Source organism: Glycine soja, chromosome 20 (genome assembly GCF_004193775.1).
Source record: "Glycine soja cultivar W05 chromosome 20, ASM419377v2, whole genome shotgun sequence".
In the NCBI taxonomy this organism is placed as follows: Eukaryota; Viridiplantae; Streptophyta; class Magnoliopsida; order Fabales; family Fabaceae; genus Glycine; species Glycine soja.
In genome coordinates, this window is record NC_041021.1 from 40,366,066 (window position 1) to 40,385,442 (window position 19,377).

Consider the following 19,377-nt stretch of genomic DNA (forward strand, 5'->3'; position numbering starts at 1 on the left):
TCTGTGGTTGTTTTATTCTCCCTCCATTCCAAATTAACAGATGTTTTAACATAAAAAAAAAAAACTCTAGTGACTGATATTTTCAGTTTTCAATGAGATATTAAAATATCCATTCCAATTTTATCTTCTAATAAATATTGTTGTCTTCAAAGAGTTAATAATACATTTATCAAAATTGAAATAGAGTAAGGATATTTTAGTAAAATTGTTTCCTAATAAATACTATTGTCTTTGAATATATGTTTTTCTTAATCATGTGTAAAATAAACCATAAACATCAAGCATTATGAAATGAAGGGTGTACAAAACAAGCTCATGCAAGTTGTTATGTTTGCATTTACAACATCTTTTTGATAGGGACTTGACAAAAGGATTCGGATCCCCTGCAATGTGATGATGGTAGTTTAGAACTACTTAACAACTGTTCCTGCAACAGGTATATGGGATGCTAACGACCTTAACTTTTTGGTTTGATTTGGTTAAGCAAAGCAATGCTAAAGCTCTGCTGCTAAAATATGCTTAGGTTGGACGATTCATTTGAGCCCCCCCTAATCATATGAAACAATGAGATAAAGTAATACGAATAGGAATGTTGTGAGGTCAACATTCAAGTATCGTTTATAACCAGGAAATCAGTCTGGCTATAACCATATGTTTGGTAACACGTTGGTTTACTAGTTGGTGTAGAACCAGCAGAAGATGCATCTTTTGATTCAAACACGCACTAAATAATGTATATGTGTACGTCCTCTAATATTATTTTGCTACGACTAATATTACCATCGTAGCCCACATGTTAAAACTTATAAGCTGGCTTAGAATCTTGTTTTGCTTATTGGAATCTCGCGCATTCTTTCTTTTCGTATACAATCAATTGATTAATTAATATGTTATTTAATTTGGATGAATTTGTCATAAAAATACTAATAATGAACGACGTAGGGGGTTGTTACAGCACAACTATAACAATCATTTTTCTTTTTTGAAGCAACAACTATAACAATCATAATAGCATCATACTGAGTACTAATAATGAAACAGTTTCGGTCTAATGGTTACCGAATGAAAAATATTTTTTTTTAAAGTCTAAAGTAAAGCTTTTTATACTAATGTTTTTTTTGGTGTACAATAATAACCCTAATAATAAAATATAAGTTGTCATATATATTCTAATCTTTCACCATTAGATCGACCTTAATAGGTTACTTTTCTTAAAAGTGTGTTTGGATAGAGAAATTTAAAATTTTGAGAAATTTAAAATTTTGAGAAATTTAAATACTTCAATTAAAATTCTTTTATTTTCAAAATTTTGTGTTTGGATAAAAAAAAGTTAAAATTATGAGGATGAAAAAAAAAGAAAAAATATGATTGGTGTATTAGTTATACGTGTTCCTCTATGCTCACATCGATATTTTAGAAATTCATACGGTGTTTCTTGGAGAAGACTGTAAGAAGAGTATTTCAATTTTTCACCTTTTAGAAGGAAATTGAAATTCCAAATTTTTAGTTATTTAAAATTCTGTTTTAAAATTCCAAAATTTTAAATTCTTCATAAAAAGCATCCAAACAATGAATTCTAAATTACAGAAATTCAAATTTTCTGATAAATTACTTTTCTCAGTTAAAATCCTCTATCCAAGCACACTCTAAGTGTTATACTTATACTTCAAGGCTTCAAAAGAAAAACTATTTCCTGATTCTTAACGGTTAGCAGAAGGGATAATAAAAGGCTTAGAAAGAATATTGCCCGTGACATTTTTTATTTTATAAGGTAGTATTAAAGCTAAGATAATGTGCATACGAGAGGACCCAAGGAAAATTACAACAAGTGTTTCTTTTAGTCATATGCTATATATCTTAAAATAAGTATTGGCTCACTTTTGTACAACCTTTCGACCTCTTTGGATGTCATTTTTTTTTTTTTAAAAAAAAAACTCTCAAAATTGACACACCGATAACTAACAGATATGTTTGTTGATCGGACCATTGGTATCACGTTTCAGTTTCATACATAATACCTTGTATAATAACATGTGCGAAAATCCATAATCAAAGCTACGAACTTCAATTTCAAAAGTCAAATCAAATACTAAATTGTAGTATTACTTCGCCTTGTAATTCAATAATGCCTTTAAAAATTCCGACCAAATATGATGCTTAGTTTACATTCCAGAAGTCAAATAGAAAGAAAGAAAGAAAGGAGCAGAGAAGAGCTCATCAAACTCAATCCGATATTAAATTGGATATTCGGGCTAGACTTCTTCCTTTTTGACTTACTGTTCATTGTAGTAGTTGAAATCATCCAATTATCTAGAGTTAAATGGTTGACAAATCAAAAGTCAATTAAAAAAAAAAAAAGAGTTCTATTATTTCAAGCTATTGAAGTCAAACATCATATTTAGATCAAAATTAATATAATTTCTGCCTTCATTGACTTGCATGCATGGCCTTCGGCAAGGAGGTTTTTCTTGGTTGATATTATGCACCATTCACTCTCAACCCCAACAAAAGATCAAATCAAAGGAAGTGTTTGTTCATTCAAATTGCATTGGGATTGGTTTTCACTTGTAGTTGGGTAATATGAACATACTTTACAATTTTGAAAAACAAGGGCGCCAATGTGTAATATTAGGGCAAGTATATCAGTAAAAAGGAAACCGACTCAAGCAAAAGAAAAGAAAAAAAAAAAAAGCTATGGTAGGATAGGAGGTGGAAACCGAGAAATTTATTAATATTTCTCTCCCAAAATTAATTGGATAAAAAATCTTAGAAAATATTTATTTTAACTTAATGTTTATCCCTCGTTTGTCATTTTGTTATATAATCCAATGGACAAACTAGCCTATTATACATTAACTAATAAAATTTGGAATAGTTGCTAAGGATGTGTTTGGATAAGTGTTAGAATCCGTTCAATGCAAAAGCTTCAATTTTATACAGTCACGGTTAGTGTTTGGAAATGTGTGAAATTTTTCAATAAAATTTATATTCACACGTGATTCTCGTCTCCGTACAATTACAAATTACATTATTCTAGTAGTTGCTTAAATAATAAAATGGGTGTATCATCTGTCAAAAAAAAAAAAAATGGGTGTATCAAGTAATAATTTAGTGGTCTAGTCTCTTCGAGATTATCGTTTGGAGAAACCACGACTTAGCAGTGGACAGCACGTTCCCATATTTATCCATGTTTCCACGCGCTTTCTTTCAATGCTAAACTAATTTAGGTTGGGGTTTATTACCAAGTATATAATTTTACTATATATATACATTTAATAAACTATATACATTTGATAAATATTATATTTAATTTAATAAATATAAATATAAAATTTCAAGTTAATTACATCGTAAATTTAATAGATACAACATTTAATATTATCATTGTAGTCAATTTTCATTTAATAATGATAGTATAAATAAATGCTCCTATGTTACACGGGTTTATTTACATTTCATATTATAAGACTAATTTGTGGCAAAATATGTGAAAGTTATTATATTTTAAATATGTGAAAAATATGATAAGAAATGTTTTTTTAATTAATTTATAGTTATTAAATATTTATATAGACAAATTTTTAGTGTAATATAAATATTTTTTGTTGTACTAAAAAAATATAAATTTTCAATTCTTTTGATGATTTTATCGTTGAAAATAAAATATTTCAAAGTAATTATGTGTATAATTTTTTTTTGAAAGAATTATGTCTAGAAAGTTGATTAAATATCTTATCATGAATTGCATATATTTAGACAAGAGTTGTAAGTAGTTTCTTAGTGGTTATTGTTGTTATTCACTATTTAAAATCGACATTTTACTTCAGTAATTTATATTGTCCTTTAATACAAACTTTTGTTATTCACAGGCTATTGAAGTAAAACTTTAAATCTAAATGAAAATACCACTAAAAATACTTAAAGAACTACATTTAAATTTTGCTTGTATATTTTCAGTTTAGTCATTATGTTTCTCTTTATTTAGAAATAAGAATTTTTAACTTGTAACATTGTTTGACATTACTCTTGATTTTTTATTGTCTAGGACATTATCCTCCGATCAACCTTAGAGACTAATCTTTCAAAAGTATGAAAATTTCTTTTAAAAAATAAAATTTTAATATATTTTTTATATATACATATCATGAATTAAACCTTTATTATATAGACACATATTTATTTATCAATTATGTCACACTATTAATAATGTAACATATACATGTAAAAAATTTATATGTTTTGAAAATTATAAACCACTGTCCGTAACTTTTAGAAGAACCTATTGTACTAGACAAACCAACTTATTTATATATAATATTATTTTAATAAAAGTATTAATATTTAATATTATATTATTATTTTAACAATTAGAATATTATTTTGTGACTTAGAATTATTTTAATGGTTAACAAATGGAATTTATTTTATGATTTTAACAATTTTTAGTGTGATAGTCTCTTATCTTAGTCTTTAAGTTTATTGGCTTTTCTTTTTTTAATTCATGAAATCAAAGATAGTGTTAAAAATATGTAATAACTCATGTATCTTATTCGATTGAAGTAAATTTCTTTAACCATTTGACTTGTTTGTTAGCTCATAAATCTATTATCTATTAGTCCTTTTTTATAAACGCATTAGCCCGTAAGCCCAGGCTTGTTTGGATAGGTTCATTAATTCATCTATTTAAATTCTTAATATGAAATAAGCTTTTACACCGAATGACGGCTCAAATCAGACTTGTATAAAGTACTAGTCTGTAAGTTTATGATGTTAAATGTAAAGAAAAATTCTATAACACGTTAACAAATCAGACATTAACGAGAGATAATAAATCAAGTCTAACTTCACTTGTACTATTTTCAGCCCTAATGATAATTCAAATATGATTTAATTTAAACAAAAATATGACTACCCAGTACCCCGTAAACAAACTTTCATTTGGTTAGTTGTTAGAAAATTGATCCTTAATTTTGTTAATAAAAGCACGTGTTCAAATATAAATATACGATTGGAATTGAATTAACTTAAACATATAATTTTTGGTAGATAATTTTTATTTTATTTTATTTATTAATTTAAACATATATTTGCATTTTAATTCTAATATTTTTTTTAGAAGGAACAGGACACATAATAAAGAGAAACTGGTAGTGGTCAGAAATAGGTGAATAAGTAACCAAATGCCAGCTGTTTCATAATATCAATCTGGCAACAAATAAATACACATACACGCGCACAAATGCCTTTTAATTAAAGTCGTGCCTGCTGGTTTATAAAATTTATATATGTAGTCCCAAATGATCAATTATACAGGCGAATACACATTTTTTTTTTCTCGATCTAAAATGCAGACGCATGCAATGCCAGAAACAGAATCTCATTTTTTAAGGCCATCCATGTATATAAATAAATAAAACCAGAAGAAATTCTCAATGATAAGTTATTTACATTTTATTTCAATACACTTCTCAATTAGAACACAGAATATACAAAAAATCAATCATTTTTTTTGTAAGTTTTTTTACTGTAATTTTTTATTTAGTTAAAATCAATTTTTATACTTCATTTTTTTTATATAAGTTTCTGGTTTAACTTCTCCAAAAACCAGGATATATTACTTGATTTTAACTTTAGAAACGGTTATAAGAAGGTGTCCTGGAATGGCAAGATTTTATTCCTTTCTTTGAGGTCGTACTTCTGCACGGAGTGTGTATTGTCTAATACTCTAATATTCCAACGGCCGAGTCTAAATACAATAATGAATAGACACATATACCCATTTCTATTATCATTGGTTGAGAACAACCTTGTCAACCAGATTATTAGTAGGAAAATAGTATGAATTTGAATAGAAAAGTATTAATTTATTCTTCAACCGATTCAAAGATAATTTTAATGATACAGGAAGAATAATATCTTCGTTTGGGAAACAACATTATTGGAGTATTGAGTGAGTCAAAAATAATATTATCATGCCAAAAAAATAGATTTATATATGCTTTTAAAATATAAAAATAGGAAAAAATGATTTACTTTTTATTGTTCGATTTTTAGAGAGTTGGACAAGGACAATCAATATAATATATAGTTAGAACTCAAAAATTAAATCAATAAAATTCACATTTCATATAAGTTATTACAATATAATTGTTGGTATTAGATACAATATTATAATTGGACCTCTTCTTATATATAATTACAAAAATAATATTAAATTATTTATTGATTAATTTCATATTTTATAAAAAAAAGTTATTATATTGTGTAAGTGTAAAGTATTAGTGTCAATTTATCATCTATTATATTAAGGGATTCTAGCTTAATTGGTTTAGTAGAATTTGTAAATTATTATAAATTTTATAATACATATCTTTAATTTGTATGGATAATTTTTTTTTATCATATCTCATATGTATAACAAAGTTTTTTGAGTTGATACTCAAGAAAAAAATTGCTATGTATAGTCATTTTACTTAGCTTGAGTAGGATTACATATCAAATTAGACTAATCTAACTCTAGTAGTGTTACACTCATTTTTACTATTGATTTTTTTTTTGTCATGTAACAATCCTAATAAACTTTCACACCAAATTCTATTCATCTATTTTTATTTAGTCCAAAGGAGAATATCAAATTTAAACTTTTATTTAATTTATCACTATTGTCATCATCATTGATAACACTCTCATGATGACGACAATGGATAGTTGTTGGTATAAGTGATGACAATCATGATAATATTATTGATCATTATAATAATGATAGTAATCGTGATGATAACATTTATAGATTAAATAAAGAGTTAATATTGATATTAATCTTTAGATTAAATAAAAATATATGAATAAATGTTGGTATCAAAGTTTAAAGTCAATAGATAATAAATCAAAAAATGAAAAATACTTGTAACAATTTTAGAATTATACTATTATAATTTGATTTCTCCCTAAATATATCATTCTCACAAATATTTACTAACGTACGCATATTTATTTTTTAGTTACAATACATTAACAAATTAAACCTAAACCGTCAATATGTTTTAAAATAATATCTATTTATAATTTGCTATAATACTCAACCTAAAAATAAGTTAGTACAATTTAACAAATCTTCTGCCCAAAAACTTTTGCAGCCTCTTGAGAAGTTAACTTGCCATTGCATCCAATTCTTGGTAGATATATAATTTGGGTTTACTTTAGATTTTATTATTTTAATGTGTAGCATAATATCGTTTTAAACACGTAATGGTAATATTACCAATTTATCATGCATACTTTAAAAATTAAATAGGAAAAATGGTCAAATATTTTATTTGGATATATAGCAGTAAATTATATAGAATTTACGTTTACAAACTTTTCACAAATTCTCGTAAAAGTCATATTTATTATGTAATCACCTCAATGTTTATGAAGAATTTATAAAGACAAAGTATGTATACAACAAAAATACACATTTGTAGGTGATAGCTGTGAATTGCAAGATGTAGTGTGTATTTTTTTTTATTTCTGATTCTGTAGAGTAAAAATTTTACGAACTTGCGTTAAAAATTGCCAATTATTTTATTTTGTTGAAACAAAAAGGTATTTTTATTTAGATATATAATTTAGAATTCAATGGCACAAGTCTAGTACCAAAGTGTTAAATGATCATAACATTTTTCAATTTGTTTTTGGTTGAATATAGTATTACTTCCTAGATGAGACCCAAATTATTAATTTGTCCGTATCATGTGTTTGGGACAATGTCACACTTATGCATGAACTACGCGTAAACTCAAGCGTAGAAACCGGCGGGGACAACGGTGATTGGTGGCATAACGACACAACTATTTTTCGAATAAATTAAAGCTTTATTTAAATAAACTTCTCCACAGGTATTTATAGGAGGAAAAAAAATGAATAAAATAAACTAAAATTCTAATATAAACTAAAATTAACTTATTCATCTTATCTTTTCTAGAAGTTAAATTAAAAAGCTTCTATAAAAATTAAGTGTATAAATTAATTTTCTCTCAATTTATTTTACATCCTTACTTTCTTATCATTGGAGCTTCTCCCCATTATTTGCCACTTAAAATATAAGCACATGCAGTTTCGGATCCATATGATAGTGCACTACTATTTTTTTAAAATTACATATAAATATGTTGAGTCTATAGATTTTGTGTATTTGATACCTTGCTCCTAATTTTGCTATCCCTTTCATAATATTAATTATTAGTTTATAATTTTTTTTATATAAATTGTCTTTCTTAGCTTAGGGTCCTAGATCTGCCATTCAACACATGATTAATCCCAAAAAATTTGTCATCCTTACAGTACAACAAAACTATTGTAATTAGTATTTCAAACCCAAGTGCTTCCCTAATTTTACGTCACAAAAACCTTTAACTTAATTAGTTCTGTAAAAAAAAAAAAACCCCTCTAATTAGAGTAACATTTGAAGTTCAGTCTTGTATAATTTTTTTTGTGAATAATTATTTTTGACATTTTAGATTATTCTTGTGTGTGAATGTAAAACAAAAAATATAAAAAGTTGGTTACTTTTTACATCAATTCTAGACGAAAAAATCAATATATAAAGCTTATTTTCTAAATTGATTGTAATCACAGTCGATAATTTATTCTCCCTTAATATACAATACAATCCAGTATGAAAAATTATAAACACATAGTTATTGCCAAATATAGAATCAACCCTGAACAACTACATTTCATCATAGTACATGCCGTATATCAAAAGGAAAATGCAATTTCCATTGCTACAATCACTAAACTAAAGATAATTAGATGTCTACCTCTTGTTTAATCCTATGAAATAAAAATTCAATTTCTTCTGCTAAGCTAACTCCTTTTCCCCCTTTTATTCCATATTTCTCTGATCAAACCTTTTACTTAAGTTATATTCATTAATTTTTGTCTAAGTTATCACCATTGCTTTGAACGTTACAACACTGTTTTCTATTGGTTTCTAGGTTTGGTCCAATAGAAAATGTATGTTCAAGTGTACAAAATTGGTAAAAGATTTGACAGAGATGGATGAATATAATTTTAAGTACAAGGTTAAAAAAATGATTACAAAAATGTGAACAAAAAGAGAGAAAGGAAATGTGATAACCTTATAATACTATATTGAAAAGTGTTTTTTTTTTTTATATACCAATTTCATCCTATATCTGCAGAAAACCACTTTTCTTTCCATAGCCATCGGTTTTCTATATCTGCCATTCCAAAAAGCCAACTTCTTTTCTTCCATAGCTATTCGTATCTGCAGCTCTTCGCGAGGCGTTTCACATGGTACGTAGGTCCATTCTATTTCGAAATAGGGGCATTGCCATTTCCATCGCATATTCCCCCAATTTTTTTTTTCAAAAAAACATTTTGAGTTAGAGTGTGAGCGACAAGTTATTTTAGACAACTTAAAATTCATTTGATTATTTTATAAGGTATTTCATCAAAATATAAAATTATATTTTTTTGGTGCAAATATAAAATTATATAAACATGTCTTTGTATGTTATTTTTTTTATTTAATAATTGGTTTAAATTTTAATTTTATTGATAATGTTTAATTCAAAAAACTAACTAAACATCTTATAATTAAAAATTAGTCTATGATTTTTCAACTTAAAAACTCATCAGCTATTTTTATCAAATATAACTTATCTACAGACTTATTATCAAAATTACTTGGAAAATTTGTAAATAAAAATGCTTTGAGACAAACCAATAAAATGACCTCAACACAGAACATGTTAGATAAATATAGGTTAAAAAAGATTAGCAAAACAGAGTCATGAGTTGAGGGAACTCGATGGGTTTTAGACTGCTTGGGAGGGTACATGAATCAAATTGGCAGACAACACAGTCACTGTCCGATTCAAATTAAATTAGGTATTTAGAATGTCTGACAGATATGAGACACCACCACGCCTAGAGCTCAATTCCTTCAATTTTCCATGTCAATGTCATTTTCGTTCGTTCTGTCTAACACAAATAATGCTTGTTATATTAATATCATATTCATGGCCAGCCTCAAAGTCTCAAAATTGACATTTTTTCATTCTCTTTATTTGTCTCTAATAATGTACCAAGTCCCACACTAGTGTCTCTTTCAGCAATAATACTTGATCATTGTATTTCTTTCTCACCTGAGAGGGGAATTATAAGCCCCATTCGAGGATTATTATTTATTATTATTTTAACAAAAATAAAGTCAATGAGCAGAGTCTTCTAAGTTATAACGGGTCCCATCAAGGCTAATGGAAATTAATTTTTGAGTATTAGTAATTTGTCAGCGCTTAATTCTTTCCAATGATGAATGGGATCTTTTTCCATACATGAATCCAATCCCTTTTTGGCATTACCTTAGGTAGTTAGGTTGTTGAGTATATATGTACCAGTAATGCTCTCACTTTCCTATCATTAGAAACAAACCAAGTTTCTTAAGTTCAGTTACATACTATCACCCTAAAAGAAGAGAACCCTTTCTTCTCACAGGTTTTAAAAGAAAGAAGAAAAAAATGGAACCTGTTCAATTGGTTTCTGAAGAATGGGGTTCTCTTTGTGGATTTCACACAACTGAAGAAGCCGACTTCATGGTTCAGTTGTTTGGTGGTAACACTTCAGTCACTGAAAAGCACAGTGGAAATACCACTTTTGGCTTTTGGCCTGGCCATGAGTCCACAATAGTGGCCATGACAGACACTAATAGCAACTCATACCTTCCTCCAAATTTTACAGATACTAATTTTTTGTGTTTCTCACAAGGGAGTAGCTCCAGCACTGATAATAGTGGTAATAATATCTTTTCCACTACAAGTAGTGGAACCTACTCCTGTGATCCAGAAACAAACTTTGATTCTGTGCCCATGGTTTTGTGCCTTGGAGATGCCAAATTTAGTCCCCATAGTTTTCAATGTGATGACTACTTAAGCCAACAGATAAATGAAAATACTGATGAAGAGTCAAGTCTTGACCCATGGAAATTGGCTATTGCTGACAACAATTTGCAGGCTAAGAGAGAGTATGAAATGATGGTTTCTGAACCTGTAGAGGAAGATAGAAGCAGAAACCTGGAGAACCTACCAAAAAGACTAAAGAGCTCAATAGAGGTAGAATGATACCAAGTTAAAAATTCTGCTAGCTAGCTAGTGCTATCATTATGTGTATTTATATATATATATATATATATATATATATATGTATGTATTTTTTTTTTCTTCAGAATGTTTGAGTTATGTTGTTTACTTATGTTGGATTATGATCATGATTTTATTATGTAGGTCCCAAAAACATCGAGGAATGCTAAATCAAGGAAAAATTCAAAATCTGCTTCAACTAGCAACGATGAAGATGATAGAAGCTTGAGCCTCCAAGTCCAAAGGAATAATAGCTGTTTTTCACAGAGTGACTCTAATGCTTATCTTGAGCCAAATGGAGGGGCATCAAAAGATCCTGCACCTCCTAATTTGCATAGAAAATCAAGAGCAACTACCAGTGCCGCCACTGATCCACAGAGCCTCTATGCAAGAGTAAGTCACCCTTTTGAAGGACATTTCTTCAATAAAATCACAATGACAACTGCACATGTATGATCACTTAATAAGGTTTTAAAATATGGTCCACCACCATGATTTCGGCTGAAGGTTAAGGTTTTTAGAGTTTTCACTACTGTAAAAACCTTTACATTTACAATATCAGTTCTATTTGTCAGCAATTTTTCACAATATCAAAGATTACAATAACACTACAACATGATTGTGACCGTAATTTAAAACCTTGATAGCAATACTGTCTTTGTCCTCAAATAAACATCTTTCGTTATGCCTAAAGGGTTCTTCCTCTCGTGTTGTGCAGAAGAGAAGAGAAAGAATAAATGAAAGGCTGAGAATACTGCAAAATCTTGTCCCCAACGGAACTAAGGTAACTCTCTCAGGAGTCAGTGGCAATTGAACTATTGCTTAACAATTGGTGAAGGTGTTCAAATTCTCAAGCTCTTTCTTCGTTAATTGTAGGTGGATATCAGCACCATGCTTGAAGAAGCTGTCCAATACGTTAAGTTTTTACAGCTCCAAATTAAGGTAACAACTTGGAAAACCTTCCCATATAAATTTAGCTGATTGCAAAGATATTTTCCATTTTGCAAAAGATAGTGATTATTGATTCATTTTTTTTCTAACATTTTTTATTTGGATGAAACAGCTTCTGAGCTCTGAAGATTTGTGGATGTATGCTCCAATTGTTTACAATGGAATAAACATTGGACTAGACCTCGGTATTTCTCCAACCAAAGGAAGATCAATGTGATAGCATAGCAATTAAAGAGGATATAATATTTCATTAACTTAAATTGCCACTTTATGATGTTTTTGTTAATTCATTTATATAATAGGGTTGAATCCTGCAAACTGTAGTCGGGATTAATTAATCAAACAAGCCCTTTCGAGAAACGGGACATTAATTTGAGTTAACTTGGTAATTCCTTAAGCAAACAATTTGGAGGAGTAGAATATCCACACATTTCAGTCTTTTACTTCTTTCGCAATATGTCATATATCAATGACTTTTAAGTTAATTACATTTGCTTTTCACTTACTTAAATTTTCTGCAAAGTTGCCGAGAAAGTTTAGATATATATCAATAATTTGAGTTAACTGGGTATTAACAATGAGTATAAATTTGGATCACGTGGCATGGTGAAACTAAAATTTGTCTACTTCTATTTCGTTTTTATTTAATAACGGGGATCATGACAATTTTGCTTGTATATGATTTATTTACATGTTTATTTTCTGTGGCGTACGTACCAGATGTACATATTTATAGTTTATGTATAGAGCTGTCTAAAATACTAATTTATCGAAACATGCTGTATATATCTCCAGCCCTTATTTAACTTTAAGAATTAATTTATTGATCCCCTGGCTCCAGGACAACTTAGCCACCATGAATAAATTTAATTAAATGTTTTTTTCAGGTAATTTAATTAAATGTTATACCAAGTTACCAACTACTTGAAGATACAAACACACGTCGTTATAGGGTGATGCTTTTTTTATGCTTGTACCATCCGTGCTACCCTATTCATTTATTGGAATGTAACTATATTATTAAGCTTATTCATTAACAGAAAAAAAACAAATTAAATTTAAATACATTTTGTTCCTATAAACTATTGAGATCAAAGTTAAAATAAAACAATTTATAGACTAAAAATATAATTAAACTAAATAAATTATGAAAACAAAAAATATATTTAAATTACATAATTACACTTAATGGCTACGAATGATAAACTGTCGAAGGTGTTGAGACAACCTTATATACAAACATGTTCCAACAAGTTCTACTAAAGATTTAGAGATATTGAGGAGACAATATACATTGAATCTAAAATATTTGATAATAACTTAATATGATACGATGTGTTAATTGTAAAATAAAAAGAAAATGTATTAATATTTAGAAAAAGAAGATTATGCACAGATAGGATAGTTTTTCACTGTATGTATGATAAGTTTATTTATTAATTTTTAAAATCATATTAACTATGATTTATAATTGAATAATAGTATTATACACATAAACATTAAACTCTAATCTTTGTTCATATTAATACTAAATCATAATTAATTAATTAATTACAATTAAATAAAAAAAAATCCTAAAACATAAGATACGTGAAAATTAGAACAATGTAATAGTAGCATTCCTGGTTCGTATGATAGTTGATGGAAGTCTGTTCCATAATGAACCGGATTCAACTGGTAAAAAAAAAAAAAAATAGAGCAATGTAATACAAAATAAAAGTACTAGCATTGAAGTAATAGCACTGTAATTCCTAGCTAAGGCTTGTAGCATCACTGATCTTACACAGAACATTCTTAAATTTGAGTGTAAGAGGAATCTTACTGCAGGTAGAATCTCTCATCTAATCAAACGGGCACTCACGTACTCACCAAGGATATACTAAAATACAACAAATCTTCTTAATCGATATCTCAGAAGGAATATATTGTTGTCCATATATTCCAATACCATAAACATAAAATACAATCGAGAATATAGAACAATGCCCTGAAACCAGAACTAATCTTCATATATAAATGCTTAATTTTTGCCTTTGTTTTCTAGCCTACTTCACTTCTGGATTAGATCTCAGCTTCCCAACTCAGCATTAACATAAAATGCTAAACTCGGTTAGGAGAATCTCGCATTATATCCATCCACGTAATGTATGCAAAATCTGTAACTGAAAACTGAGTTGAAATCATGAACAGAATGTGGTAGGTTTTTAACAGCTCTAGAGGGAACAAAAACACAGTTAGCAGATAATGCTGTCTAGATTTGAAAACAGTTTTAGAATGTCAAGACTTACCTCCACGATCTCAAGCCGTCCTTCTTGCATACGTCATTTTTATTTTGTCTAAAACATAATTCATATAAATATCATACCACGTCTATCTCACAATTTAACAGGTGTAATTCTATTTATAAAACCCTCCAAATCTCCTAATTCTCACTCAGAAATACTTAAATATTGTGCTTCTCTCTCATCTGTCGGAGGAGTTTTCAGGTCTAGGAAATCCGTATAGGGGTTAATAATGATTTTTTATCGGTAAATATTAGTTGTTAGAATGTTAATTTTGTTCGCAGAGGAGATCAAATCCATGATCTTTTTTCCCTTCACTTCTCCCTTCACCATTCCACCCACCTTATATTTCCCCAGGTTAATAATGATATGTTGATATTCTAATGAAAACCAAATACTTGGAACTGGGACCTCTTCAGTTATAAGTGGTCCCACCAAGGACTTTTGCATATTGATTTAAGGGTGTAGGACTTTGTCAGATGCTAATTATTGCCAATTATGAATTGAGATCTTTTTATATGGATGAAGTCAATCCTTAGTGGTATATGGTTTTCTGCTTGTTGGGTATAAATAGAGCACTGTTCTCATTCTAAAAGTGGGCTTCTTCTACATCAGCAATAGAAAAAGACGAGCCACACCAAAGAAGAAGAAAAAATGGATCCTGTTGAGCAAATTTCTGAAGAGTGGAGTTCTCTTAGTGGATTCTACACAGCTGAGGAAGCTGACTTTATGAGCCAGTTGCTTGGTAACTGTTCACTCCCTGAGAACCTGTGTGGAAACTTCAATTTGGGAATTCCATCTGCAATATGGCCTGGCCATGAATCAACAATAGTGAGCGTGACAGGAATCAATGAAAGTCCATATTTTCATGCAAATGCTGATAATAGTAATACTAATTATTTATGTTTTTCACAAGGAAGTAGCTTCACTGCTGATAGTAGCAATATTTTTCCTACTACAAGTGGTAATAAGTGTGATCCAGTAGCCAACATTGGCTACATGTCTGTGGGTTTTCCCTTGGGGGATGCCAAGTTTAGCCCATATAATGTTCAAGGGAGTGACAGCCAACAGATAAATGAAAACACTGATGAAGAGTTAGGTCTAGAGGTTATTGCTGACAAGAAATTGCAGGATCACCAGGAATGTGAAGTACTAGTTTCTGAAGCTGCACAAGAGGATATAAACACCAATCTGGAGAAGTCAGGAAAAAGATCTAGGGGCTCAATGCAGGTAGAATAACATAAATTATGATATTCTTTTCTAAGTAAATCACTTACTACTCCTGTTTCTTAGTCCTATAGTAATGTAGTTACATAAGAATTTCCTTTTTCGGCAGAATTTATGGCATGTGTTTGATTTTGTGTGGTTCTTCTTATCATGATTTGATAATTTTGATTTAATGATTTCATAGGTACGAAAGAGCAAGAAAAATGTTAAATCTATGAAGAAACCAAAATCTGATTCTATAAGTAACTCTGAGGAGGGTAGAAGTCCTGATCTTCAGGGTTTCTGCTCAGAGGATGATGACTCCAATGCTTCTCAGGAGCTAAATGGAGGAGGATCTTCAAGTTTGAGCCTCGAGGATTCTACATCTCTTAAGTTAAAGGGGAAAAAATCAACAGCTAATAGAGGTTCTGCTACTGATCCACAGAGTGTATATGCAAGGGTATGTCCTTTGCCAAGTGCATTTTATCAAACTAATCCTTGCCAATAATTTTATGATTTCCTTGTACTGTGAAGTGTGGAAGGATTAGATCTCAAGAGGTTTTTCCTTTTGTACAATGCAGAGAAGAAGAGAAAGAATAAATGAAAGGTTGAGAATCCTACAACACCTTGTCCCCAATGGAACCAAGGTAGCTCTCTCAATAACAATATCCAACTACTGTCAAAGTCAAACAAGTGGTTAAGATGCAGAATTTTGCTTCCTCATGAAATTGCAGGTCGATATAAGCACCATGCTGGAGGAAGCTGTCAAATATGTGAAGTTTTTGCAACTCCAAATTAAGGTAACAACAACTTGAGGATCCTCCTTCGTTCAGTGTAAAATATATTTTATACTATAAGAAATATAGTGAGACTCATTCATGTTTCATCGAATTTAACAGCTTCTGAGCTCAGATGATCTCTGGATGTACGCTCCCATTGCTTACAATGGAATGAACATTGGACTAGACCTCAATATTACCCCAACCAAACAACCATAAATATATTGCCTTTGGCTGCATAGCAATGAAAGGGAATGCAGCAATTTGAGAGCTGAGGGTGCCCTTTTGTGATGTTTATGTTCTATTATGTATTAACTGGCATTTAATTATAAGGAAGTATGAGATTAATTAATCAATTAAGCAACCCTTGTGTATTATTTTAACTATGAGACATCAATTTCAGTTGATTTATTGGCTGTTTACTCATGATTTATATATATATATATATATATATATTATGTTTGTTTCCACCGTTTTAATAGCCTCCTCGAATCATTTTCATCTTGGTCTTACCTTATAGTGTATTGGAGTTATCTAGATTCTAGAGCAATGACATTCATCCAGAATGGAATGATAGTTAACTGAATTTCAATGTGGAGTATTTGTCACGGCAAGTTGTTTGGAAAAATTAAGGGATTGTCCCAGATAAAAGTAGACGATTCCTTATTTTTCCACGTTGGAAGCAACCTGAATGAGATGTATTTTACGCAAAAAAAAAAGAAGAAAAAACACTACGTTACATTAAATTTAACTTAACTTGCTATCTGGAAGCATGTTATCAATTTACAAGATTTTAACAAAATCTATTAATTCTCCAAAACTTATCATTTATTTGTTAAAATTTGAGTATTTTTTTAAAAGAATCTATATAAAAATCTTGTACATCCATAAAATACTTTCAAATTTTATGTTATAAATACATTAAAAATCCAAATTATAACATCTTAATCATATTTTTTCAAAAAAAAATCTTAAAAATCATCCTATTCTTACAAAAAATTTCAAAATTTACAGATTTTTTTTATGTTAAAATAGTATTTTAAAAGGTATCAATACTTCTCTTCTTGCCAAATCTCCAAAATTGAATTAACTAATTTGTTTCTTTTATTATTTTTTGGCTTATTAATCTGCATTTTATGATTTATTCCTTCCTTCTAGATGCATTAAATCATTTTTCAAATTATATCCTTAACATCTAATAAATCACGATTAATTATTTTTATACTTTTTAAGATTTTATTTTAGAGTGTTAAGTGGTTGTTTCATCTCATCTTGGATGTTCAGCCAAAACGAGCATGACACAGAATAATAACAACAAATACTAAGGATTGCAATTTTCCTTTTCCAGCCATGATAAGAAGCTAGCCAGATCAAGCAAATGAATAAGACGATACATTGAGGTTTGGAGGTGTATATGATTTTGTTAATTTATTTATTGTGAATGAACCTTGAATGTTGTTGGCATTATCTAATTAATATAACATGATGTACACTAGAAATTAATTGTGACTTGAGATCTTCTACCGTGCGTTTATTTTTTCTTTCAGTTACAAAAATATTTTCTCAATTTTACTTTATTTTTTGTTTAAAAAATTTATATACTAAACCTTAAAAATAATTTTTACTATTTTCTGATATTATACGTGGATTAAGATACTGTATATGAATAGACATATTGTTCTTTATGATGGAATTAAAAGCGCCTTTTGATTTATGCTGAGACGATAAAAAAAAATGCTATTGTTACTTTTTGATATACCTGCATACATGAGCAAAACTTGTGCATCCACAAATTCTTTTTGCACGCTTCTTTTTCCTCATTTGGGAGGACATATTATAATAGAGTGGTCATCCTTTCTCTATACTCGAATCCATCGACTTGAGGAGGAAATTTGTGCTGTCACGAGAGTCAGAGATGAAAAAGATACCATTGCTGTAAGTACTTGTATTTATTTCATGTGATTTTCTATTTTCTAGTTTTGATACATTTCTACCATTTTACTATAAAACAACATTCAAAATTGGATACCTTAATTCCTAATTCTCCAATTGTCCCAAATGTCAACCAAATCACAAAATTCATTTTTGCTTAACATGCCTTGAAACATTAATAATATATTAAAATTAAATTCTAATTATTATGTTTAAAATAATACTTTATTTAAAAGTATTGTTATGTTTTTTTAATTTATTATTATCATAGGGAGTTGTAGGGCATTTGCAACAACAACGGCAGTGTAAGGAATCACCCAAATAAAAATAGGCAAGTTAATTGAGCTAGCAAACCAAGAGTTAGTGGATTTTGTCAAAGAATGTTGTGGATGCAAGGGAGGACTAATAGAGCTCGCTTATGAGTACATAATCAACAATGACATCAACACGGATAAGGATTACACGTACTGAGTTCTTCTTTAGCGTGCATGTAATCCTAAGGTCAGTTTTAGATAATTTTAATAATTGGCTTATTGCTGGTTTTAGTGTTAATTTTTTTCTTTATAGAAAAATGCTAATGTCGTTACCATTAATGACTATGAGATTGTTCCTATTTGCAATGATTAACCTTGAAAAAGAAGTTTGATAGATATAAATCGGTAAGTTCCTAAAATTCAATTTCTTTAAAAGTGAAGTTAGTATTTAAACTAAATCTAACTAATATTTGTCTCAATTTTAGCGGGGAATATTCAAAAAACAAATATATGGGACACTCAACCATGCTATTACATCAGTGGGATATGGAACTGAAGATGGTTAAACCATTGGATAGTGAAAAATTCTTATGGACCAAATTGAGGAGAAGATGGCTATATAAGAATGTTATGTAACACAAAAGCGCAATTCGTTTTCTTTATTTATTTTTTCTTTGCTTTGAGTTTTCACTTTGAAATTCCGTTGTGCAATTAAAACAAAGTACCTTGAATGCTGTGGGCATTATCTAATTAATTTAACATGATATACACTTGAAGTTAATTGTGATTTTATTTTTTCTTTCAGGTACAATTTTTTTCTCAATTT

At 29.1% G+C, this 19,377-nt stretch overlaps 2 protein-coding genes across 2 annotated transcripts; both read left to right on the plus strand.

Annotated features, from left to right (window-relative positions):
- Window positions 1-10,449: 10,449 nt before the first annotated feature.
- LOC114401424 (transcription factor bHLH84-like) lies at window positions 10,450-12,458 on the plus strand. The gene is made up of 5 exons (XM_028363939.1): window positions 10,450-11,120; window positions 11,292-11,540; window positions 11,866-11,931; window positions 12,024-12,089; window positions 12,211-12,458. Exons 1-5 carry the CDS (start codon window positions 10,530-10,532, stop codon window positions 12,313-12,315), a joined length of 1,077 nt encoding a protein of 358 aa, XP_028219740.1. The 5' UTR covers window positions 10,450-10,529; the 3' UTR covers window positions 12,316-12,458.
- Window positions 12,459-14,913: 2,455 nt separating this feature from the next.
- Window positions 14,914-16,772, plus strand: LOC114403032 (transcription factor bHLH84-like). Its single transcript, XM_028365747.1, has 5 exons — window positions 14,914-15,610; window positions 15,792-16,046; window positions 16,168-16,233; window positions 16,321-16,386; window positions 16,486-16,772. The coding sequence occupies exons 1-5, from the start codon at window positions 15,035-15,037 to the stop codon at window positions 16,582-16,584; spliced, it is 1,062 nt and encodes a 353-aa protein (XP_028221548.1). The 5' UTR covers window positions 14,914-15,034; the 3' UTR covers window positions 16,585-16,772.
- Window positions 16,773-19,377: the final 2,605 nt, after the last annotated feature.

Coding starts and splice junctions, on each gene's coding strand:
- LOC114403032 (XM_028365747.1), top strand. CDS start 15,035: ATGGATCCTGTTGAGCAAATTTCTGAAGAGTGGAGTTCTCTTAGTGGA. Junction 16,047..16,167: donor CACAGAGTGTATATGCAAGG/GTATGTCCTTTG, acceptor TGTACAATGCAG/AGAAGAAGAGAAAGAATAAA. Junction 16,387..16,485: donor TTTTGCAACTCCAAATTAAG/GTAACAACAACT, acceptor CGAATTTAACAG/CTTCTGAGCTCAGATGATCT.
- LOC114401424 (XM_028363939.1), top strand. CDS start 10,530: ATGGAACCTGTTCAATTGGTTTCTGAAGAATGGGGTTCTCTTTGTGGA. Junction 11,541..11,865: donor CACAGAGCCTCTATGCAAGA/GTAAGTCACCCT, acceptor CGTGTTGTGCAG/AAGAGAAGAGAAAGAATAAA. Junction 12,090..12,210: donor TTTTACAGCTCCAAATTAAG/GTAACAACTTGG, acceptor TGGATGAAACAG/CTTCTGAGCTCTGAAGATTT.